This window comes from Mangifera indica, chromosome 18 (assembly GCF_011075055.1).
Source record: "Mangifera indica cultivar Alphonso chromosome 18, CATAS_Mindica_2.1, whole genome shotgun sequence".
NCBI lineage: Eukaryota > Viridiplantae > Streptophyta > Magnoliopsida > Sapindales > Anacardiaceae > Mangifera > Mangifera indica.
Genome location: NC_058154.1, coordinates 3,541,135 through 3,566,348, shown reverse-complemented (window position 1 = coordinate 3,566,348; position 25,214 = coordinate 3,541,135). Strand labels below are relative to the sequence as shown.

The 25,214-nt window shown below is 32.6% G+C and overlaps 2 protein-coding genes across 5 annotated transcripts; both read right to left on the bottom strand.

Annotated features, from left to right (window-relative positions):
* Window positions 1-10,111: 10,111 nt before the first annotated feature.
* LOC123202264 (cation/H(+) antiporter 27-like) lies at window positions 10,112-12,703 on the bottom strand. Its single transcript, XM_044618088.1, has 3 exons — window positions 12,458-12,703; window positions 11,342-12,343; window positions 10,112-11,263 (listed from the first exon to the last, which is right to left on the bottom strand). The coding sequence occupies exons 1-3, from the start codon at window positions 12,701-12,703 to the stop codon at window positions 10,112-10,114; spliced, it is 2,400 nt and encodes a 799-aa protein (XP_044474023.1).
* Window positions 12,704-15,675: 2,972 nt separating this feature from the next.
* Window positions 15,676-18,059, bottom strand: LOC123201276. 4 transcript variants are annotated; one of them, XM_044616704.1, is made up of 2 exons: window positions 16,127-18,059; window positions 15,676-15,924 (listed from the first exon to the last, which is right to left on the bottom strand). In XM_044616704.1, the coding sequence occupies exons 1-2, from the start codon at window positions 17,701-17,703 to the stop codon at window positions 15,918-15,920; spliced, it is 1,584 nt and encodes a 527-aa protein (XP_044472639.1). In that variant the 5' UTR covers window positions 17,704-18,059; the 3' UTR covers window positions 15,676-15,917. The 4 variants fall into 4 exon arrangements, with proteins under 4 accessions (XP_044472639.1, XP_044472640.1, XP_044472638.1 ...); XM_044616705.1 differs by having other exon boundaries at window positions 15,676-16,098; window positions 16,301-18,059; XM_044616703.1 differs by having other exon boundaries at window positions 15,676-16,116; window positions 16,319-18,059.
* Between the last annotated feature and the right edge of the window lie 7,155 nt (window positions 18,060-25,214).

The following is a 25,214-nucleotide window of genomic DNA, read 5'->3' as shown; positions in this document are numbered from 1 at the left end:
GTTTTTAAAAAATCCGCTTAACCCCCCAAACCCACTGTCACAGTGGACTGTTCTTCGTCACAGTGGGAAAGTGTCACAGTGTCGAACACTTCGGACCGATTTTTCGACCAAAAATCGATCATTTCGGCCTCCAATTTCAACATAAATCAAATCTACATAGTCTATAACACAAAACCCCTCAACAAAGTTAACGAAAACAGCCAAGAATCAAAACATATTAAGTATTGTACAATTCGAAATGCTAATATTTCAAACCGCAAAATCTCACTCAAATTTCAATAATATGAACAATAACTTGATTCAAACAAGATTAGGAAAGATATACTAACCTTTTTGACCATTTTCGCTCGTCGGAAAGCAAGAAAATCGACGAAAAAAACGGTTCACAATGGGCGACAGTTCACAGTGGGAAAAAAGTTTATTTTTCTTTGGAAATGCACCGTGAAAGTGGATGTTTCACAGTGGGAAATATGAAATTTTGCCTTATTTATATACAGGGGTAGTTTAGACATTTCACAAATGTTGGGTATTTTTGCTTTAATATAAATTTTTTGGGCAATTTTGCTTAAGCCCCTTTACTTTTGCCTATTTTTTATAATTTCCCCAAAGAATGAAAGAGAACTATCTTGGTAGAGAGGAAATTTTGATTAGGGAAGGTCACATGCCAACAATAGGAAGAGGTTTTCCCGACGAGTTCTTGAAGGGATTTTTGCTTCAATTCATCTAGCTTGGCATTAAGGTAATAAAGATTTATATGCACTTCAATATGGAATTCTTGATATATTGGTATGTTGTTGGATTGATGGATTGTTTAGCATGATGAATATGAATTGGAACATTAAAGATATATATTAGAATTCGATATATTTGCAGGGTGAACTATTCTAATATGTTCATGTTCTATGAAATCTATGAATGATAATAGTGATATTTTACATGTGAAACTTGTATATAAACGATATTGAATGATTCTTGTTTGGAGAAGCATATATTTGATAAAAGAGTGTGGAATAGATTATACCCATAATGTTGGAATCTTAAAGACTTCTTACCTACTATATGATTTTGTTTGAACATATTTGACACTATTTAGAGCTAAGAATTTGTGATTATTGAATTAATATTGAAAAGATAGGCAGAGCACGACCAAGATGGCTTGAAATTCAATTCCAAAATTCTATGTATGACCTTCCCAAAGACAACAACAATCATGCATTAGCATGAGATTATAGGTTTTAGAATGGGTGTATGCCCATGCACCAAGATATGCATGGTTATACACCAATTCCCAAAAACTTGAATCTTTTGGTGGATGAGTGTGTGTAGGACCCTTACCTTTGCTCATAACTAAAACGAAAAACCTAATTATGTGATATACGATCATGCGAGAAAAGGATACAAGTTGTACCTTATTGTTAAAAAGATGAAATTACTCCTTATAGTAGGCACAATTGTGAGGAGAAGAAGACTAGCTATGAGAAGTAGATGTATGGTCATGCATATAGTGAATGCATGCTTGTGCATTGAAGAAAGCATGGACAATCATGACTACATGGTTATGAAAATTCATGCAAAGGATCAATGCATGCTCGTACATGATTGAGTGCATGGTCGTGCATCAAAAGAATGACAGATGCCCTTGACTGATTAATGGGTGACCATGCATAAGATTATCTCCATCAAGTTACAAAAGGAATATAAGCACATTGAAGTGTCGAGATATACTCGTGAGAGACAATTTGAATGGGTATGAAGATTAGAAGCATATACACCATATGAAAGTTAGAATAGCAAAAATGAATGGAATTATAATTTTAGGTGATTGAGTAGCATTAGGGATATTGAAATCTCGTAGATTATGAGATGAGATGATTCTTATAGGACATAAGATTTGGAATATATGATGATAGACTAATATATCAACTGATGTCCACTGGTGTGTGTGCCAAGACTGATGTTTGTCATTTGACGCAGGATTTGCCAAGATATAAATAGTCTGTCAATTAGCATCCATATATTGATTTGTCAAGATTGTAAGTCTGTCAATTTGTAATTCTAATAAAATGACTAAGACATAGATAGCCTTAGAAATGAGTTATGTGCTTTGGGCGATGATTCATTACTTTAGTTTAGTTTGATCAGCCAAGAACGATGATACGAGAAGTTGATAATTTATTTCGCTTTTACCATAGATAGAATAAATAGTGCGTACATGTTAGTGTTCAAAGTTAGTCAGAATTAGGTAGATGTGACCCTTAGAGAATGATAAAGAGAAGTAGACCTAGAATGCAAGATAGTGAATTGAAAGAAGAGTATATGATTGAATGATTTATAAATTACTCCTACTCATTAAGTATCTATCATTTATTCATTTCTTTTGGTTTTGTAAGGGAGAGGCATGGACATGACAGTGACAAGGCAAACGATCAGTGATGGAGTGACATGAGGTGGACAGACTCATAGATGACTACTTCATAGTTTATATTTTTATTGATTTATTATTTGATAGATTTGGATTTTGTACACAAATTATTATTTGAAGGTTTGTCTTGTTTGATTATTGTTGACACTTGGGATTATTTTATTATTCTCCATGGTTGTTTATATATGAAGTTATAGCAATAATATTATAGAATAAATGTTTTAAAAGATTGTTGATGCATGTTGTTGGTTAAGAATAAGTAACATTTTACCCCAAAGGACAAAATTTTCGGGCTAGGGTGCTACAAATATTAATGACAACAACTAACAAACAAATAGTTTTTCTATCTTTTTCCAAAGAACATATTATGGATTGGCTTTTCTAATCACACCAGATTCTTCAGTAGAGATAGATGATTGAACCTGAAAGAATGATGTTGGGCAAGCTGAAAAACCTAACAAGTAGTCTTCCAAATCATTAGCTCTAATGACAAACAGAACTTGAGATTTCTAGAAAAGGAAATTCGTTTTATTTAATTTCAGTGATATGGCTTGGAGGCTAGATGAGAAAGTTGATGAGGATATTATGGAAGACATTGACTGATTTACACTTTTGTCTCTGAATTTAAGGTTTCATTAGAGTAGTCTCTCATTGTAACTATGTTTTGTTTAGATTGATTATGATGGAAACTGAGTAGGAAGAACCAAAATCTAGCATAGAATCAAGTGAGTAACTCCAGGGTTGCAAAAACAGACTTTCAGACTTAAGCAAAGACCAACAAGTTTCACAGAGACAAAAGAAATTATTACTACATGAAAAAGGAAAACTCAGATCTAACAGTCAAATACAACCAAGAGATAACAGTAATGGGCATCTGATTGAGGAGATTAAAGATTATTCTGATAACCTATATTTTATTACTTATATAATTTGTTTGGTTTATAAGTAATAAAATATTCCATTAATTTTCTATTATCAATGGTAATGTGATAAATAATATAAGAGATAATCTGATTATCACTTTTACCTTAGGTATTAAAAGATTATTAAAGTAATCTTGATTTTATTACAACTATATCCTTATTTGTTAATTTTGTTATAACAAAAATAATCTAATTTTTTATTAATATAATAAAAAATATAAAAATGTTTTAGAATAATTACACAAAAATATTTAATTAAAATGATATATTAATATTCTTTTCTTATTTCTATCCAAATATAATAATTATTTATACATATTTATTTTTACTAAATTTTATCAGTAATAATTTATTTCCAATAATCTTCAAAGTTATTTATTTTTAAGATAATTTTTCAATTTTGGTAATAAAACATTTTTTCAACCAATTGCCCCTTAACAATTTTTAAGCATGACTGAATATTAAGTCTAAAGCAAGATCTGCTACAAGGTATTTAAGAAAAAACATAATATGTTGAAAAACAACTAGAATAAGATCTAATTAAGTATTGAGCTAGGATAAAAATCGAACATGACAAACACAACAATATTATCACGAAACTTAACACAAGATTAATGTAGTTATTTGAGTATTAACAGATATGGTAGTCCTAATTTCCAGCCTATTACAATTCATTGTATTACCATATTCAAAGCATTATTTTTTTTGTATAAATTCACTGTATTTCCAATTACAATAATACAAAATCTTCTTCTTCAAATCTTGTAGCATTCTTGGCATCCATAAGCCACTCTTGCTATAGTTTCTGACATGGTATTAGAGCCCCTCGCCTGAACCGAAAATCCGCTAAAAATTGATCCTTTCAAAGCCCCAGCAAAGCTCTTGGATCAACCTTGTTTTCGCCACAATTTCTCAGTCAACATATATTTTTTGGAAACCTTAAACCCTTACCTTCACAAAAACAGAACCTTCCATGCTTTATCATGATGGCTACTACATAACCAAACAAAAATCCAATTGAGTCAACTGAAAACTCCTCAAACACAAAATAACAAACGACACAAAACACCCAAACACAATACCAATTCATTCCCATAACCTTTAGCAAACCTGAACTCAGAGATGATCTGCACAAAATGACGTCTGATGGGTCAGATTTGGTACTTGTCAAACAATTACTGACAAGGGCTACCAATTATGCAACATAGGCTCGAGACTTTCATCGAGCCTCAATCACCAAAGACAAAGAAGTTTTCATTGATGGAACTGTAACCATTCCATCAGAACCTCGATTATAGAAAATCTAGATATAATGTGATATGCTTATGCGATCTTGGATCAGCAACTCCCTAACCTAAGAGGTTGTTACCAGATTACCTTTAAGTAAGAATGCAAAAAGATGTGAGAACACATTGAGGAGATGCATGGGCAGTTAAATCTGGCTAAGATTTTTACCTTGAAGCAAAAATTAATAGAGATCAAGCAACAGAACCAAACCATGTCAGTTTTCTTAAATCGGCTCTTTGCCATATGGAATTAACTAGATTCTGTAGAAGAACCGCTTGAAGGACCATCAAAAACATCAAAACAATACCAAAAACTCAAAGATCAAGAAAGACTCATTCAATTTCTCCTTGGATTGAACAAAGTTTTCTTACCTTTAGGACTAAAAAACTAGCCACATTGCGACACTCTCATTACATTAGACTTTTCAATTAGTGATGCAAGAAGAAATCCAAAGATCCATTGTTCATGAAGGTAAGAAGAATAAGGCAGTATTTCTCTCTACAGTAAATGAATATGAGAAAAAACAATGTGAAGATGTTAAGCGGCTAAGGTTTGAAGAGGGAGAAAATTATTTAAAAGAAATAAATGGCCAGAATTTGATTTCCAAAAGCAACGGCTCTAATTTGTCCAAACTTTATGGGGACAATAAGGCCTGAAACAATTATGACAATCACCCATTTTAGGGTTAGATTCGAACCGAGCCAGTTCGAGTTCGGTTTGATCGAGCCTGAAACGAGCCGACCTTAGCCGAGCTCGGTCTCGAGCTACTCGTTATATTTTCTAATTAAAATGTTTGATACAAAACGACGTCGTTTTGATCAATATGTATTAAAACGACGTCATTTTGATAACGAAAAACGAGTCAAGCTCGAGCTCAGCTCGACTCGAATCCAGCCCTAACCTAAGTAACACCTATATTTTTGCTAATTTTCAAATTGTCTATCAAAAAAGGGAAAATTATTTTGTGAGTATTGTAAGAGGAAAAATCACACAAAGGAGTCATGCTGGAAACTACATGGGCGCTAAGATCTAACAAAACAAGTCGTTTTTCAAGCACTTCTAGAGGCACGGGATCAATAATTTTAGCTCCAGTCATTAGTTCTAAGCAATATAATTAACTTATCCAAATGATGAATCGACTTCCCTTCAAAAGCTCAACCTCATCTTATATATGTATGACTTATTGCCTGAATAGTTTTTTCTTAGTAATGATGTTTGGCTTATAGATTTAAGGGCTAGTGATCATACGTTTGTCACCAAAATTTTTTCTATTCACATAGTCCTAGCCACACATATTGGAACTATCTACTTCACACATAACCTTATCTTAAAAAACGCCTTTTATGTTCCGAATTTTAAATTTAACCTAATATCTATGTCCAAACTTTGCAAAGGCAACAAATGTGTCCTCAAATTCTTTCCTGACACTTGCCTTTTCCAAGACCTTTTGACTGGCAAAATAATGGGCTCAGCTAAGGCCCAAGATGGATTGTATTACTGGAATTCTAATTTTAATAAAAACAAGCAGATTACTCATTGTAAACAACCTTCTAATCATATTAATAAAACTTCTATTATTTATCAGATGATGGATCACAACAGTTTATTTCCTTTTCCACATTGTCCTATTTGTCCAATGGCAAAGCAAACATGACTGTGTTTTCCCAAAAGAACAACCTCCACAAAAACACCTTTCGCCTTCGTACATCTTGATATTTAGGTTCCTTATCCCACACCTAATCACGATGAGTCAAAATATTTCTTAACCATTGTGGATGATTATTCCAAGGGAACCTAGTTGTTCTTAATAACATTGTTACTTTCCTCACCAGAGTTCAGACTAAGTTTAAACAGTTTGTTTTATGTGTTCGAACGGACAATACTCGAAAATTCTTTAATAATTAGTGTTCCTCACTTTTTCGTTCCCATGACATAACTCATGAAAGCTTATATCCATATACACCTTAATAGAATGGTGTTGTCGAATGAAAACATCGTTACCTGTTGGAAGTAGCTAGAGCTCTTAAACACCAATCTAACTTACCCATAAAATTTTTAGGGTGAATGTGAGATCACGATAACCTATCTAATAAATAGGATGCCAACACCAATACTTAGAGGGAAAACTCCATATAAACTTTTATTTGGGAAAGCTGCAGACAACAGTCATCTTAGAGTTTTTGTATGCCTTTGTTACTCCAACGTTATTTCACCACATGATAAGTTTGCTCCTCGTGCCAAACAAGCTATCTTCATGGGGTACTCAATGCATCATAAAGGATACAAGCTCCTTAGCCTTGAAGATGAGACATTCTTCATCAATAGAGATGTCGTGTTCCATGAAGATATTTTTCCCTTTAAGGAAAATCACACAGATGTTGCACATGATTCCTCTTGACCGATTGATTGGTCCTCTTTTGATATTCTTACAACAGTATTTCCTATAACAGTTCTAGAACCTCTATCAGCTCTAACCTCTGCAGTTGACATCCCTGATTTTGCCCCTTCTACAAATATATCGCAATCCTCCAATCCCACTATAGAGGACTCCATGGATAACTTTTTCTCACCAATTCCTAACATTCCACCAGAAGCCCTAGTTCCTCGATCAACTAGACACACCAAACCACCCATTTGGACCTCTGATTATATATGATCCACAACACTGTCTTCACTACCAATTATCTCTTATCTCATCTCTTATTATATGGGTGTAGATCATCTTCCCCTTGAACATAGATCCTTCACCTTTTCCTTATTTACTACCTGTGAGCTGGCAAATTTCTTAGAAGTTTCTCTGCACTCTCACTATCGTAATGCCATGGAAGGCAAACTTAATGCCTTGGTTCAAAATCACACCTGGGATTTGGTTCCTTGTCCTACAAATCATAAACCTATTAGTTGTAAATGGGTGTACAACATTAAATATCATTCGGATGGATCAATTGAACGTTATAAGGCCCAGTTAGTGGCAAAAGGCTACATTCAAAGGGAAGGTATTGATTATCACCAGACCTTTGCTCTAGTTGCTAAATTTGTCACTGTCTAGACCTTCTTTGTCATTACCTCTCATCATGAGTGGCAGTTTCATCATATGGATGCTCAAAACGTCTTTCTTCAAGGCGACCTCAATAAGGAGATCTATATGGAATTACCTCATGGTTTTTGCAATCAAGGGGAGCATCGGGTTTGCAAATTGCGTAAGTCTTTATATGGTTTAAAACAGGCTTCTTGTCAATGGAATGCCAAATTTACAGAAACCTTTATCAATATTGGTTTCCAACAGTCTAAACATGACTATGCACTATTCACAAGGCAACAAGATAAGTCATTCATCAGTCTTTTGGTATATTTAGCCAACATCTTGATCATGGGAAATGACAACAAAGCCATAAATTCCCTCAAAACTTACCTACACCAAACCTTCAGAATCAAGGACTTGGGAAAGCCAAAGTACTTTCTAAGGATTAAGTAGCCAAAACTCCATCTGGAATCTCGCTCAATCAAATGAAGTATATTCTAGAACTTATTTCTGACTCGAGACTATCAGGATGCAAACATAGTGGCATTTTAATTTAACAAAATACAAAGCTCACTAGTCAAGAGTTTGACAATAGAATGAGATCACCTAAAGAAGACCCATCATTACAGGATCATTCCATATACCAAAAACTATTGGACGGTTGATTTAGCTCACAATAACTAGACCAAACATTAGTTATGTGGTGCAAATTCTTAGTAGTTCATGCACTCACCTAAACAATCACATATGGACGCAACAATGAAAGTGCTAAAATATCTTAAAGGAAGCCCTGGACTAGGCTTATTCTTACCAAAAAAAGGGAATCTAGACTGGACAACCTTTTGTGACTTAGACTAGGGATCATGTCCCATCACTAGGAAGTCCCTCATAGGATTTTGCATAAAGTTTGGTGAATCACTCATCTCATGGAAAACAAAAAAACAATCCATAGTATCCCTATCTTCAGCAGAGACAGAATACAGAACCATGACCAAAACAACATGTGAAATCATATGGATTCTTGGGCTTCTGAAGGACTTAGGTGTAGAAGTTACAAAACCAATCATGTTGTATTGCGACAACAAAGCAGCCAATGATATAGCAGTCAATCCTATCTTCCATGAGAGGATGAAACATATAGAAATAAATTGTCATTTCATCAGAGAGAAGATATAAGAAGGACTAATCAAAACTAGGCACATTCGCACATCAAGACAATCAGTCGACATCTTCACAAAGCCTTTGAGCTATAGACAACATTCACATCTGTTAAGCAAGCTTGGGGTTACGGACATCTACCGACCACCAGTTGAGGGGGAGTATTAATAAATATGGTAGTCCTAGATTGGAATCAGTCTTTCCTGATTTTCATCAATCTTTCTTGATTTCCAGCCTATTACAATTCATTGCATTACCATATTGAAAGCATTTTTTTGTGTAAATTCATTGTATTTCTATGCTTGTATATACTCACAAAAAAACAATTACAGTAATATAAAATCTTCTTCTTTAAATCTGGTAGCATTCTCGATTTATAAACCACTCTTGCTATAGTTTCTGACATTGAGTATAAGCAATAGAAAGATTGACAGCTACTTAGAGTATTCAAAATTACTTAATTGAATTGGTTTGATGATTTTTATACTAAATTGAATTTTTGGTTTGAAGAAAATTATAAAGTAAAATTGAATCAATTTAAAAATTAACTAATTTTAAACCAAATTTTAAAAGATTATCTATTTTTATTATTTTTTCCCCATTATTTTAAAAATAGGTTCAATCTGTTAATATTTTATTCAATTTTTTTAAATTGGTTTGATTTAATTAAGTGATTTTAAAAAATAGATAAAATCTATAATTGAATTGAAAAACCAATCATTTTATATTTTTAAATCGATATCTAAATCATTTTTTAAATACCTTAATTTAATTTTATTATCAAATAATTTTAAACACTTCTATCTCTAGCCAATTTAACTAGAAAAATATAGTTTTTTTTAAAGTGAATAGATGATTACTGGAACGAATGGCACTTGTTTCTAGCTTTGATACCACGACAGAAATGCTCAAAAACAACCAAAAACCATGTAGATCTGAGTGGAAAATATACGGAGAAATCCCAGATCTAGGAAGACGGAGAGAGAATAGAGAAAAATTCTGGAGAACCCTAGGAGGGAGATTTTGTTGAAGTTCAAAATACAGAACTGGCATATTATTCTGTCTATATGGCTAACAGATTCTAACGGCTTCTGTTACAATAAACACTACCACCAACGTTTTCTGTTACAACTTATACAAAATTACAAAGTTACATATCAATTTGTATTCTTTTACTAACAAAACCTAGAAATCAATTATACAGGCCATTTTCTTTTCATTCTTCACAGAGGACTCCCATGTAGTCTAATATTTGCATACTGTCAATCACAAAACAAAAAAAAAATGAAGCTTTTCTGATTATCGAAGTGGCCTGCCTCTGCTGCTGGTTGAATATTTTGAGCTTGGAATCATTTCAGCCACGGCTGAAGCTTCTTGTTGTATTATCATAACTGATGCCTCGCTCCTAAAATCTGCAGAAATCAACATATCACCAATTACACCCAGCTCCAGATGCTTGCTCCACTCTGCTAATCCAAACAACACTGGTGTATATTCATCATGTCTTCTTCCAACCATGAACAGATCAAAATCATTTCCCAAACTATTAAGTATTTTCGCTGTGCCAGCTCCCTCTCCTACACTCTTCTCATAATAATCATAATTTTTATTAGTCCTTGTGTTCATCTTGAAACTATCTATCGCGTTCAAATCCTTGTTCACTTCTGTCAAATCAGGTACGTAAGAATTTCTAGGAACCACCCGGATGACTGTAACAAAGATTTTAGGATTCTCAGCCATGCGTTGGCTATATACAAGAGCCTCACGATCATCAGGACCCCCTATGAAGATCACACATACATGGACTGCAATTGAACCTTGACGTGACAAAATGGGTCTGGAGTCCATAAATATCCCACGATCAAAGAAGATTCCAACTGAACATGGTGCCAATCTTAACACTTTTTTTACCACCTTGTTGAATATAACACTCTCTGTTTTAAGAATGGGGATTATCACTAAAGAAGTGTCCCTCTCGAATGCCATTGAACAGATGTCGTCGTGCATGGAAGCATAAGGAGCTATGGCTGTGAAACACTGCACTGAAAGATAGCCTTGGCCCTGTTGTTCAACATGGTAGAATGCATTGATCATGGTGTCGACAATGTTGGTTTTGACACTTGAATGTGATTTTTTTTCTAATCGATGTGGGATTACTACAGGCAATAACCGTCCAGTGTATTCCTCAAGGTTCAATACGTAAATCCCAACAGGACTTTGGGGAGGATTGGATGCATAAAGGATGTTGACAACAGTAGCCACATTATCTAATTCACTAACACAAACCAGGATCCGAAGCTCGGCAAATTGTTGACTATGTTCAAGTGTGCGTCTTTTGTAGGCTACATATCTTCTTGAATAGTCGTAAAAACTTCTAAGTAAAGTTACAATAATGGTAGTCTGCAACATTGCTGACACTGACAAGACAGTAAACACTTCTCCTGTTAAATCCTGCACATGATGTAAACAGTAAGAATTTGGAAATTATTGAGTTGCCGAAGTAGCACGGAAGTTGGAAAGAAAGAGAACCTTAAGATTATGAGAACGGGAGAAAACTGGCATATCATGGATGCCTCGGCAGTTCAAAACTAAGCCAAGTGAGACAGCATCCATAAAGGGTACTTTGTAATAGAGTGAAGGGATTAAAGTGACAAAAAACTTGGCCAAGATAGTTTCAGTTACGAGGAACTCAGTAATGACGAAAGACTGGAGTCTTACATTGAATATATTGATATGTCTGCCAATATTTAACAAATAACAAGGAATGAACACAGCCCAAACAAAATATTTAATTTTACTTGCTAAGCTATTCCCCATTGGAGGCTTATGAGGAGTGACCATTCCTAACACAATTCCTCCCATCAAACTATGTCTCCCTGAAATCTCCGCTATAAAAAAGGTTACAAGAAGCAGCACATTTACAACCAAAACATGAGCACCCTTCAAGGGCTCTCCTTCTGGGGTGTGCTTCATCATCCATATCATCAATTGACGGGCGCCAAAAACAATGCTTATAATGAGAACCGCATCATTTAGGATCATTAGAAATATTTCTCTAGCAGGAAGTTGTGTGCTCTGAGCTCCATAATCACCAACTACAAAAATAATAAAGGCTACTAAGCTGTTGATGAAAGCAGAAGATAGAGCAAGGCGGCCTAGTTCTGAGTTAAGAAGTTTGAGTTCAGTGATGAAAAGGATAATAACATGAAAAGAAATTGTGGGTAGTAATACGGCAGCAGTTGGCAGTGAATGACGAAGTAATTCATCTAATTTGTAAGAATTCCTTATTGACACAGCCGAAACATAGGTTACAGTAAATGGAATTATATAGGTTCCTATGCCTATAATATATGCAAGTCTTCCAGCCTTTTTTATCATGTTCATGTCAGTTTGAATGCTAACCAAGTAAAACACATAAAAAATTCCCACAGCTTCAAATACATTTAACGTCACAACATTTCTGGGGCTGAATACATGGACGTTGAAAGCGTCAATGCGTCCAAGACACGTTGGCCCCATGGCCATTCCAGCCTGCAACAATCACAAACAAGCAATCTTAATCATCTCTTCAGCTTCAAACATGTAAACAGAAACTAATTAATACCAATATCAATGTAAAAGAATAAGGGTGAGAAGAGAACTTACAAGCATCTGTGAAACAAAAGAAAGGTGGCCAAGAGGCTTGAAAAGAATCTGAAAAACTCCAGTTAATAAGCCAATCAATGCCATGGGAAGCGTTATCCAATAAAAATTGGTATGCTCAGTACCATTTCCACCAACGGCTGTCAACCTTGTTCCTTCATAACGTTCGCAAACTACAGCAGCTGCACTGTGTGCGTCAAAAAGGAATGTGTCATTCTGCATATGGTAGTTTAGCTGTTGCAGGGACATCGGTCAATGAGAGAGAAATTTGTGAATTGAAATTGTTAGAAATATGGTTTTGGGATAAAAGAAGAGAACAAAAAAAAACAAAAAGTTTTATATGAATTATTGTGTGGCTTGCATATGCATAGATTCATTTAGAATATGAAACTTATCTAAGCTAAAATGAAGCCGAGATCAATGCTGTGTCTATGGACTTAGACCTACTTGGATTGAACGGGCTAACGAGGATCTTGCTACATGAGAAAACCCAAATTTATCAAAAAGCCATAGATTTGTGCCACATGAGAAAAACAAAAACTCACTTGAATTTTACTTGGATATATTATTCTATATAGAAATTTCTTTGCCTTGAGATTGAAGCAGTTTAACACTTATTTTCAGTATATCCGTTCTAGTATTTGATGGCCTCATGTTTTGCCCTCAAAATCCTCAACTTCTGTTCAGAGTGGATCTTTATGAGTCTTTTCAGATAAATAACAAACTAATATCAAGCAAAATCCTGTAGGAGAAAGGGCTTCAATTCCGGGACGAAGCCAGAGTACAATCATTAGGCCACTCAAATTCTGAAATTTCAGAAAATGGGCATGTATTTTATAGTAGAGAGACATCATCATTTTAATTTATGGAATTATCTCCCTTTTTATTTAATGAATCAAACTTCTTTTTTAATTGGACAAAATTAAATTTTTATATTTTTTAATTAAAAAATCATACTTTCAAATTTTATTAGAAAATCTAAAAATGTAATTTTTTAATAATAAAATTTGAGATCAGTCACTTTGAAAATACAAGAATTCAATCTCTTCCATTAGAAAAAAAAAAGAAGCCTATTTAATTTTAAAAAATATGGTTCAATTTCAATAACTATGATCTCTTTTATGGTAATTCGCAATTTTCGCTCCACTAAAATTTATATTGACTCCACTGAAAAAAGCATGCACCATGGTTATATATTTTATAGTACATGTTTTGATGAGGCTGACTGATTTGAAATCCCGACTCCATTACTTGAACATCTTTGGATACGCATTACATTGGAGTTTTTAACATATTTTCCAGTATTATCGTTAATAAAACCAACATATCAAGCCCACCAAAATTTTTTATTTCTTTGGGTGTCTAAGGTTTGGTTAGGTGTGATTTAAGAATTTTTTTAAACTAAACTAAAAAAATGAATTGAAAATTTTTTAAACTAATTCAAACAATTTTAGATTTTAAATAAAACCAAACCAAACTTAAAATATATGATTTAATCTAGTTTGGATTTCAATTTGAATGCATTAAAAATCATTCATTTCTAACTATTTCTTACTTAATAAATAATAATTGAATTATAATTATCTAGGATATAAAATAATTATGTAAAATGAACATGAAATGTACGTACAATAAGTATGTAAAAAAATGATAAAAAAAATATAAAAAAAATGATGGAAACACCTAATTTGTTGCATTATATTAGTTATTTAGGGGTGTAATTGTCATTTTTTAAATTATTGATGGGTATTTTGAAATTTAAAAAATTTCTAAAGTGCCCTCATACTTTTTTGAATTTCCAAAAAAAAATTAACACCCCTACAATTCTCAAACATTATAATTCACCCCCAAATATAAGATTATACATCATTAAAACTAATATCTATATTTGTACTTGTAATTTTTAAATTGAAATTGATATAAATTAGAGCTACAAAAAATTATTTAATAAAATTTTAAAAATAAAGTGTTATATAGTTTGATAACTTCTTTATCTTTTCAATAATTTAATTAAAAAATTAACAAAATTCTTTAATAAATTTAATATATGGTTGAGAAAATGACTCTTTTTTTTCACTATTAAAAACAGTGAAAAATACTGATAAAAAAGCACCTTACCTATATTAAAAAATTATGATTTACCTTTTGATTTGAAAACCATCCAAACCGCAAACTGTTTAATAAACCAAATTAAATTGTAATTTTTAAACAATTTGATTTGGTTTTATGGAATATTTAATTATACAAACTCCTACATGATTCTTCTTTCTCCATTTTTTTAAAATTTTGTGTGTTTAAGCTTTATCAATAGAAGCGGATCCTAGTCCATCCGACTCATGCTTGACTCAATGTTTAACTCAAATTTGAGTTCAGCCAATTCGAATAGATAGAGTCATTGAAAAGTCACCAGTTTTATTTTCTCTAACAATTTTTCATTTTCCTCGATGATCCTTCTTCTCTAATGACTTTTTAATAAACTCATCACTAGCTTATACTTAAATTGACCATTCTGGATTCAAATCAATACCGCCTTTGTTTGAGTTTGGCTTAATATAAATTCAGCCCTACTTATGAATCTTTGATGATGCAATTTTCGAAAAGTTTTACACATACCTGTTGATTTCAAACCCTTCGAAGTTGCAGAAGTACTTTTGAGTTGTGACTATTTTGACAAAGACCCAACTTAAAAAGGTAGATTTGTACTACCTTCAACTCTGCACTTTTCATGATCATGGGTAAATGACTCATGAATCATAACACTAAATTCTGCATACTGCCTATCAAAATTCAGGTACAACCACCAATTAAAATCGTAAGTCATGATGAACAATTATGCCCTCTTCCACTATCAAAACATCAATCCATTCTGGAGCATCCATCTAGCACAAACAAAAAATCAGGCTCGTGTTTCTAGTTGGTAAATGACCAAACACCAAGCGATCTCCAACCCTTGTTCTTATCAACCAAGAAAATATTACACTACAATCTCCATGGACAGCTCTAACAAAGGGAAATTTCCGATGGAATGAATTAAACAATTAGTACCTTCTGTAACCAAGGGTTGATGATTCTAACCAAGCTAATATTATTCTGGAAGACCAAAGTATTGCGAAGTCTTAACTCTGAATGCCACACAGCTCTAAAACAAGATGCCAGTTAGTAGGCATGTCTAAAACTAGAAAGAAAGTGGAACATTCCAATCATCAAAATGGTCATTTGGGTAACAAGTCAAACTCAAACATTCATTAATTGCAGAAATTAAAGCCTGTACTTCATAGTTTTATACACTACTAGAACAGCAGACCATTTAAGTTCCTAAAATCATGTATTGGAATTTTCATTTGCAGTTGCAATTCTTAAAAGAACTTCACAACACTTTCATGGTAAAGTTTGAAAAAAAAAAAAAAGACAGGAAATATCTAGGGTTTAAAAAATTACAGAGAATGTGTAGAATCAATACCAGTCACCACCATTGATGAACAATAATACCACTTTGTCTGATAGAAGTAAACAACTTCAAACACTGCTCGTATGTCTTCTCATACTTTGAACTCCTCTGACCAGGGCAACACTTCTGCCACCTATTATAATGACACTCAAGAAAGATCTCATCTATCAAACATATTGCCCCAGTTTCAAACAACCTTGGAATCAAATCAAACCAGTCACCACCATTGATGAACAATAATACCACTTTGTCTGATAGAAGTAAACAACTTCAAACACTGCCCGTATGTCTTCTCATACTTTGAACTCCTCTGACCAGGGCAACACTTCTGCCACCTATTATAATGACACTCAAGAAAGATCTCATCTATCAAACATATTGCCCCAGTTTCAAACAACCTTGGAATCAAATCAAACTCAGTCCCTTCAACATCCATCTTCATCACAACAAAATCCTTCTCTGTTACTGTCTTCTTCAACCAATCTGCAAAATCAAACCCCTGAATAATATCCACTTCGCCATCAAAACCACCATCTGAAAGCGATGTTTGCACAGGCTGAATTCTACCCATTCCTCGACCTTTAACTTTAACCTCCTTACCAAGGTCACGATTAATTTCAAAGGACAACGTCTCATTCCTAACCCAAGCTGCTAAAGGTAACAATTTAACTTTTTTCTTTGCTTTATACTCTTCATGAAATGTTTTATCAGCCTCAATTGCATACACTTCAAAAGTTCTGTTCTGTTTTGGGTATTGCTTCCTAAACCAACTCCCTATACTAGAACCATAACTCCGAGCTCCAACATCAACATACACATATCTGTTCTTGAAACTTATATCAGCCAAGGAAGTTAAGTACTTTATATTCTTTATATTTCGTTTCAAAGTAATCCATGGCTTCAATGGCTCTTCTAGAATCAATGGTTCAACCTTCCGGACAAATTCTTGTTTATATCCCGGAACCCAACACTTATTATCCGAATTAACATTGGGTTGATTCAATCTGTGTCCCGCTTGACCAAAAATGATGTCTTTTTCAATTTCATCTTCTTTCTTTAACACTATTTCTCTAATATAAGGCATTGAAGAATCAAAACCATCTATATCACGAGAACTCACAACTATACAACAAGAATTGAATAAATCAACAAAAGAATTGAAACTATACGTATCTTTAGCCTTCACATGGACTACAGCAAACCCCTTGGATTTCAGCGTCCGTACGATCTCCCCTGCAAAATCCAACGGCTTAGATGACCTGTCCAGTCTGGCTCCACCCACAAAGATGAAGTCAAAAGTGTTGCTTTTGAACGGTATCCGGTGCCCTTCGCCGGTAATTACCAACGGCTTCGACGACTTTCGAAAAATCCCAATCGAGTCCTCCACTCCAATCTCTTTCAAAGCGTACACTTCCTGGCCGTACTGAGTTTCCACGCACAACGACTTGGCGTTTGGACGAAGGTAGCCTTCGGATATCAGATTCTGGAAGACAGATGAATAGAAATGGACGGCTGTGATCCACTCTTTGCTGGTGTACAGATCCTGACGACTGGGACCCACCGAATTAGATCGGACGACTTTGTTAGCCGCGATCGATGAAGCTCCAGTACCCGCAGCGGGAATAACCAGGTTGAAATTTTCCGGCAATGAAAAGAAACAAAAGTTTCCCCGAGCGCATGATTCACCGGTAACGGTAACAACGTAGGCAAATCTAGCGACTATGATTAAAACACCGAATAGAAGCAGTCGTATCAGAATATTCCTCAGAAAACTAGGCTTCCCCGTACTGGGCTCCATCATGTTAGTGTAAAAAATATTTCAGAGAAAATAAAAGAATCAATCCAAAATGAAAAAAAAAAAAACTTTCTACCGAAAAAGTAAGCACGGATGGAACAATTACTTAGCGAGAGCAGAAACGAGCAGAGGTGTGGTTGGCTCCGATGAGAGTTTTGGATATTAAAGAAAATTTAAGGGTAAAACGGAAAGGCATTTTAGTGATGAAGAGTATGCATGCGGTTATTATGTATGTGTTCATGGAGAGGCCATGAATGAAGAAGAATATAGCGCAGTGAGTGAGTGACGAGTTTTAAACTGAGACTGAGTCGTTCATGTGGGAAAGAAAGTGTAATAGAATGGTTGGTCACCCGGAGAAGAACTAAGTAGCCAAAAGAGGAAAGTAACAAATGTTTTTCGAGTTATAATTTTGCACTTGATTTTGGTCATATTTTCAACATTTGCCATGCCAACTTGCTTCCTCTGATTGCTACGCTGTCTTAGGCTCTATGAGGTGGGTCCAGTGTAATTTTCTTGACTTTTTTATTGTTTTTGTATTTTCATAAAAATATTATTTTGATTAATTGATTTTAAAATACAAGTTATTATCTTAAATAATAAAATTCGGGAAGTAATTGAATGTGGACAGTCCATGTGATGTTTTTTTCCATTTGACAATTTGGGCCCGTTACTTCACGTCGTATTCATAATTATTTTTTCCCATTCTAATTAGTCACCATCCATCCAAGGTATTTGGTGCCCACTAATCACGGGTAATAATGATGTTTCTTAATTCTTATTGATATTATTTTTGAAAATATAAAATTATATAAAAAAATTACACATGAACCAAATGAAGAGAATTTTTTATTGGCCAAATGACATAATTAGGGTTAGACTCAAACCGAGTTAACTCAAGCTCGGTTCGAATAAGCATGAAACGAGTCAATCTTAACCGAGTTCGATTGAGCTCAAGCTATTCGTAAGATTTTTTAATTAAAAATTTTGATACAAAACGACATCGTTTTGATCAATTTGTATTAAAATGATATCGTTTTAATAACGAAAAATGAATCGAACTAAATTCGAATCGAGTTTGAGCTTGACTTTCATGAGTTTGAGCTCAACAACTATATATGAACCGAGCCGAGTTCAAGCTCGATTCGGCTCGAATCCAGCCCTAGACACAATCCCACACAAGGTATACTGTAAACCATAATTGATACACGTTAAATATTAAAAACTTATACTTCCGTCTATAAAATATTAAAATTAATCAAAATAATTAGTTTCAAAGGTAAAATTATTATTTAATTAGTAATATATTTAAAATAATAAAATATTATTTAGTTTTCTTTTAGGTTTAAAAAACTGACAATTTCTTTATAAAAATTAAATTTTAAAATATCATATTTTTTCCCTACTAAGTTTTGCATTTTCCAACGAGTTTCTCTGGCTCTCTCTCCCTTTGGAGACCATCTTTCCTTTCTCCCCCTTCTCTGAAGTCTTTATCAAAGACAAAAAGATTCGTCTTCATTAAGAGTATGCATGATTTGATTTAATACGATTTGAGAGTTTTTTCAAACCAAACTTAAAAGATGCTTTGAAAATTCTCTAAACCAAACTATTTTATGTTTCAAACCAAACTAAAAAAATACGGTTGGATCTCGTTTAAATTACAATTTAACCCATAGTTATTAGTATCATATGATATACAATATGTATTTTACAATACAATATGATACAGATGAAAAATAGTACATATCATAAGGTATATCGAATTAATACGATATATTTAATATATCATACGATATGATAAGTATTACTGATATAGATTGATACACCTTTTTAGAGAAAATAATGGTGTAATAGGGATGTATATGCAAATTTTTAAAATGTTAAAGATATTTATGATATTTTTTAAAATGATGAGGTGTTAATTATAATATTTTATTATTTTATTTTTTAAAATATATATAATATAATACGATATATGATACACAATATAAAAAATTAGGTTTTTCATAAATAATACGATACATAATTCAACTATTATGGGTTGAATATTTTAAAATCGTATTTATGTATATATAAAATTAATAGAATTATAATTTTCCAAAACATAATATAAGTGTGTAAAATAAATATAAAATATATATACAATATACATGTAAAAAAATGACAAAATAAATGTAAAAAAAAAGTTGTTTACCTAATTGTTTGTTTGAAAAATTATGTCAAATATAGTTATATATATGCATTTTAAAAATATATAGTTTGGTTTGGTTTAAAAATCACCTAAACAGTAATCAAAACTGAAAAAACAGTTTTAAAAATTTTTAACCCAACCTAAACTATTTTACAAACCAAACTATAATTTTTAAATAATTTAGATCGATTTTATGGTTTGAATCAAATTATGCATATCTTTAGTCTTTGTCTCTAATAAAAACAATATGTTTTCATTAGAAACGAAAACTCCAAAGAAAAGGGAGAAGGGAGAAACGGTCACTGGGGGAGAGATAAGCTCATCGAAAGGAGAGAGAGTCAGAGAAACTCGTTGAAAAATACAAAATCTAGTAAGGGGAAAATATTATTTTTCAAAGTTTAACTTTAAAGAGAAAAATTATTAGTTTTATAAACCTAAGGAGAAAATAGATAATATTTTATTATTTTTAATATATTATTATTTAAATAATAATTTTACTCTTAAAACTAATTATTTTTAACATATTATGGGTGAAAATTTAAATTTTTAATATTTATCATATACCATTGGGTTTGCAATAAGCCTTACGTGGGAATAACTTTTGGCCTTTTTTATTAAAACGAGATGCTATATAATAACCACCGGCGGTTCCCCAATCACGGGATCAATTAATAGGTTAATTAGTTTGATAATGCAATATAATTAAAATTTTAAGATAAAATTTAATTATATAATATTATTGCTATATCAAAATATCAATTAAACTTATCTAACATATTAGTTAAATCACGGTTTAATATCATTTGATCGGGATGCTCCACGTTTTAAGACTGTTAAAATCAAAGCAAGTGAAATAGTTGGAACTTGAACGTGGCAGTGTAGATTATATATTATTCGCAAAAATTAATAAATGAGTTAAACAAAATTAATATTTGTTGAGGAAAATAAAGTAACTCTCAGTCTCTCACTCACGTGCAAAAGTTGACCCAAGCAGTACAGTGACAGGCACGGGTGATTCTTGGGGCAACAAAAAGCGCTGTGACCAGTTCTGTGGGCGCACAATGAGTTGATCCACTGCCTCAACTACGACTACAAATAAAAGCCAGTAGCTACTTACAGCCAATTAAATTGGGCTGTCTAGTTAAGACGAAAAGAAATCCGATTTTAATGATCTTTAAGAATAATTAATGACTTAATTAATGTGTTAATCTTGGTTATGAATTTAATAATCATCTCGACATTTGTAGAAGGTAATTTCGCGTGAGGCAATATCGTTTGCTTCATCACAAAAGGCTGTAAAGTGGATATGCAATTGGTTTGGTGGGCATTGGACACGTCATCAACAAACCAAATAAAAAAATCAATGACTTTTTCAGTCTTGCGCGTGACACGTGGAGGATGTGTGATAAGTTCTGGGGTTTGAGAGGAAGTGCCAAAGAATAAATAGGTTAGAAGAAGGGCCCACCCAGCAGTAATCTGAGCCTGATTCAACGGCCTTATGGACCAGTTGCTTTTATGCAGCCTGGGTGATGATCCTGTGGGAGCATTACATGGTAATCCATGTACGTCCTCATCATCGAGATCAATTGGTTCAAGGCATAATTAGTATCATCAACGGAGGTTAAAGAAGGAAGTAAAAAAGATAACAAAGGGAGGTCATTTATAATAATTTTGTTAAGGCCACAGGACTTATTCCCATTCAGAGTAGGTTGCATTTTTAAGTTTTCCTCTCTTAATTTTGAAAATATTATTTACTCATCAATAAGCTATTAAGCCAATTAATTTTAAGAGTAATTTATTATTTTATATATAATATTAAAAATAAACTAAAATTTTACTTATTTTTTTTATTTATCTAAATTTTAAAAATTAACCATTTTTTTCTCTAACTCAAGTTTTAAAAAATCACATTTTTGCTCTAGGGTTTAGTTTTAGTATTCGACCACTCTCTGTAGCGCAACTGTTGATTGTCTCTCCCTCCCAATGGTTCCCCTTTCTCTAACATTTAGCTTTAATGAATCCTCAACCCTCCAACGTCATACAACATTGTTTGGAAATATGAATCGTCTTTCCAGACGACATCGCATGATGTCAGAGGGGCTAGGTTTTGGTTGAAGTAAACTGTCAAAGGAAGGGGATCTATCGGGAAGGAGAGACTATTGACGATGACATCGAAAAGAGTGATCAGATATTAAAAAAAACCGTAGGAGAGAAATATGATTTTTTAAAATTTAGTTTAGGAAAAAAATTATTAATGTTTAGGGTTTAAGGAAAAAATGAGATAAAATTTTAAGGAATTATGGTTTCGTTAACTATAACCAACTATAAATGGGTAAATGAGATTTTCAAAGTTAACGGATGAGAATTTGGGAATATAGTATACTTTGAGTGGGAATAAGTCCTTTGGCCTCTCATTAATTTCATAATTAGGCTTAGGCACATCAAATGCATACAGTAAACACCTCTTAATCATAATTTAGGAAAGATTATTTTTAGGCAATGATGGTGAGTAGTGCTTTGCTACAGTTGGTCATCAAAAGCTTATTCTCATTGCTACAAGGATTGACTTTTGTGTGTGTAATATGCAATGTGAGCTACTTTTAGATGATATGTGCCCTTTCGTTGTCTCTGTGGGATGAACTTAAGTTGCATTTATGTCCTGTCTTCCGGTTTTTAATGTACATACTTATCTTTTAAAAAAAAAAAAAAAAATTGATATTTAGGTAAGATCATATCTGGAAGTAGTTCCCAGTCGCTCTCTGCTTCATAAATATATATGATTTATGTCAAATTTTGGTAGGATTAGGAGCCGAATTCGAACAAATTAAGTTTATTTCAAATCCTTCATTTATTGAAGATGCATTGGGTTGGGCCCCAAAAGATTTTCTTTCTTCACCCTGATAATCTAGTTTCAGTTTCTAAATTAAAAGTTCACCTTAACTTTTTTTTTTTTTTAAAATAATTTGGGTACTTCGGCAAAGAGGAAATCAATCCAAAATTATGAGTGATATTATATATATATAAATAATATGTGTTAATAGGTAAAAAACAAATTTATTATATAATTAAATAATATAATTATTTATTTTATTTATAATTTAAAATCATACAGTCATATAATAATTTTATACTATTTAATATTAAACTATATATATATTGTTTAGGTAAAGGAAATAGACACAAATAAATGGAAAGTGTTGGCAGTTGGTTGGCTTCACCAATAATTTAGGCTCCCAATTGTGGCGCCTAACAGGCACATCACATGCTTCAAGAATCAAAAGCCAAGAAGAAGAGAGACGCACTTGCATTATTTTCAGATTCATTAAGCTAGCTAAGATGGACCATAGATGGAGTTAATTACAAGTTACTGCTTGGGGCCTGACTTGAACGGTGAGCAGGATGGCAAACTATTCGAATTCAATTTTGTTGTTGACAAGCTTGGTGAGATCGTGAGCTCAGGACTTAGTTTGATTAAAATGTTGACAAATTATTAAAAAGTTTAACATATAATGTGACATTTATACCCTTAATTTTTATTCATTAACTTTAAAATGAGGTTGAGCAATAATGTATAAGTTATGATATAATTTTTTGAATCAAGATCAATTTGACTATTCTTACTTTGAGCTTGAGCTCAAGACAAAAAGTTTCAAGCTCAACGAGTTTGGCTTTTGATGCATATACGACCATCTCTTCACTTTTGGCCTCCGAATCTACCTCAAGCCTACTTACCACCCAAGAAGCTAAGGAACATGAATTTCCAACGATGCACAAACCCAAGGATGTCATCCTTCTTCATTGGCCCTAAAGTCCAAGTGAATAGTTTGCTCCAATTGATCCAAAATGTGACTTTGGAAGTTTATCAATAGCCCAAACGTCCAAGCATCATTTTTAGAAGCCCAAAGAGTCCAAAATTAGTTTTTAGTTATATTGGAACTAAATTATAATTTGATTGTTTTAGTTAGGAAACATAATTCTTAAAGTTAAAAAAAAAAACAATTAATTTTTGTCTTTAGTTAATTACTATCTATGAACTTGGTTTAGAATGAATGACTTAGTTTAATTCATACCATTTTTAGTTGACTTTTGTGGGAAAACATTGTATCCTACCGCTACTTCTTTCCCATATAGAAGGGTGGTCATACTCTTGTAAAGGTTAAAAATTTGATATAATGAAAGTTTGAAATAAAGCTTTTTTAGCTTTCTCTATTTTCTTTTATCTAATTTATTCTTGGTGGAAGAATTGGTGGCAAAATGGAATTTCCTTTATGCCTTGGTCAATATTTATGTTTTTGCCTTAAAATCCAAACTGATTGCATGTGCATATATTTGAAGTTCCATGGCAGAGAGTTGCAAAATAATTACAATTTTACCATTGACTTTGTCACACGTTTCGATTGCTTTATCTGATGAGTTATGATTGTTGTCATAGCTTGATAGAAAGTTCTTTGAGTTCTCTTTGCATTGATATAACTTTGGTGTGAATTGGAGATTATTTGGATGGTCAAATTTGAAAAAGAAAAATTTGCCCACCAAATAAACAGTGATTCTAGGGTTTTGTGTTGTGTGTGTCGTTGCAATTGAATTAATGAAAACACACCAGCTTTGTTTTAATACAATTGAATTGAGTTTGAGTTCAAGCTCTATCTTAATACAATTGAACCAAATTCAAGTTAAACTATACTCGGCTTGGCTTAAATGTAATCCTACTTGTTTGTGATGGTTTTATCACTTTGCTTAGGTTATGTTTTTAAGGCAACTTTAACGATACTTTATGTACAAACGATTAATCCTAATAAGTAAAAACAAATTAATATATTATTATGTGATTTAATAATTTTAAATATTATAATATATCAATTTATTTATACATATAATATTTACCATTTGTATATTTAGTATTACTTCATACATTAAATATGGTTTACTCGGACTTAGAATGAAAGTGTTAGAATGTTATGATGCTTCCCTGTGGCTTCAACCTACATTCTCCTTTACCATCCGCCCACATATTCAATCCAAAAATTTCCGTTTAATAAGAGCCAGATATTTTGATTTCGTTTTCTAGGATAAAATATCAAATCTACTTTCCTTTATTGGGATAATAACATTTAGAGAATACTTTTTTTTTATAAAGAAATTTAACTTTAATTTTTAAATTGAATAAATTTAATTTTTAAATTTTTTTATTGAATAAACGGAATTATTTTTTCTTAAAAAGGATAAAATTTGTAGTATTTACTATTAAAGGTTCCAAATAAATATAATTAAAATTTTTTGTTTTATTTTAGGCCAAAGGACTATGTCCCACCCAAGGTTTACTTTTTCT

Excerpts from the sequence above, each read along its gene's own strand:
- LOC123202264 (XM_044618088.1), bottom strand. The coding sequence starts at position 12,703 with ATGTCCCTGCAACAGCTAAACTACCATATGCAGAATGACACATTCCTT. Across the intron at positions 12,344-12,457 it reads CTTTTGTTTCACAGATGCTT|GCTGGAATGGCCATGGGGCC; the intron begins GTAAGTTCTCTT and ends TGATTGTTGCAG. Across the intron at positions 11,264-11,341 it reads CCCGTTCTCATAATCTTAAG|GATTTAACAGGAGAAGTGTT; the intron begins GTTCTCTTTCTT and ends CATCATGTGCAG.
- LOC123201276 (XM_044616704.1), bottom strand. The coding sequence starts at position 17,703 with ATGATGGAGCCCAGTACGGGGAAGCCTAGTTTTCTGAGGAATATTCTG.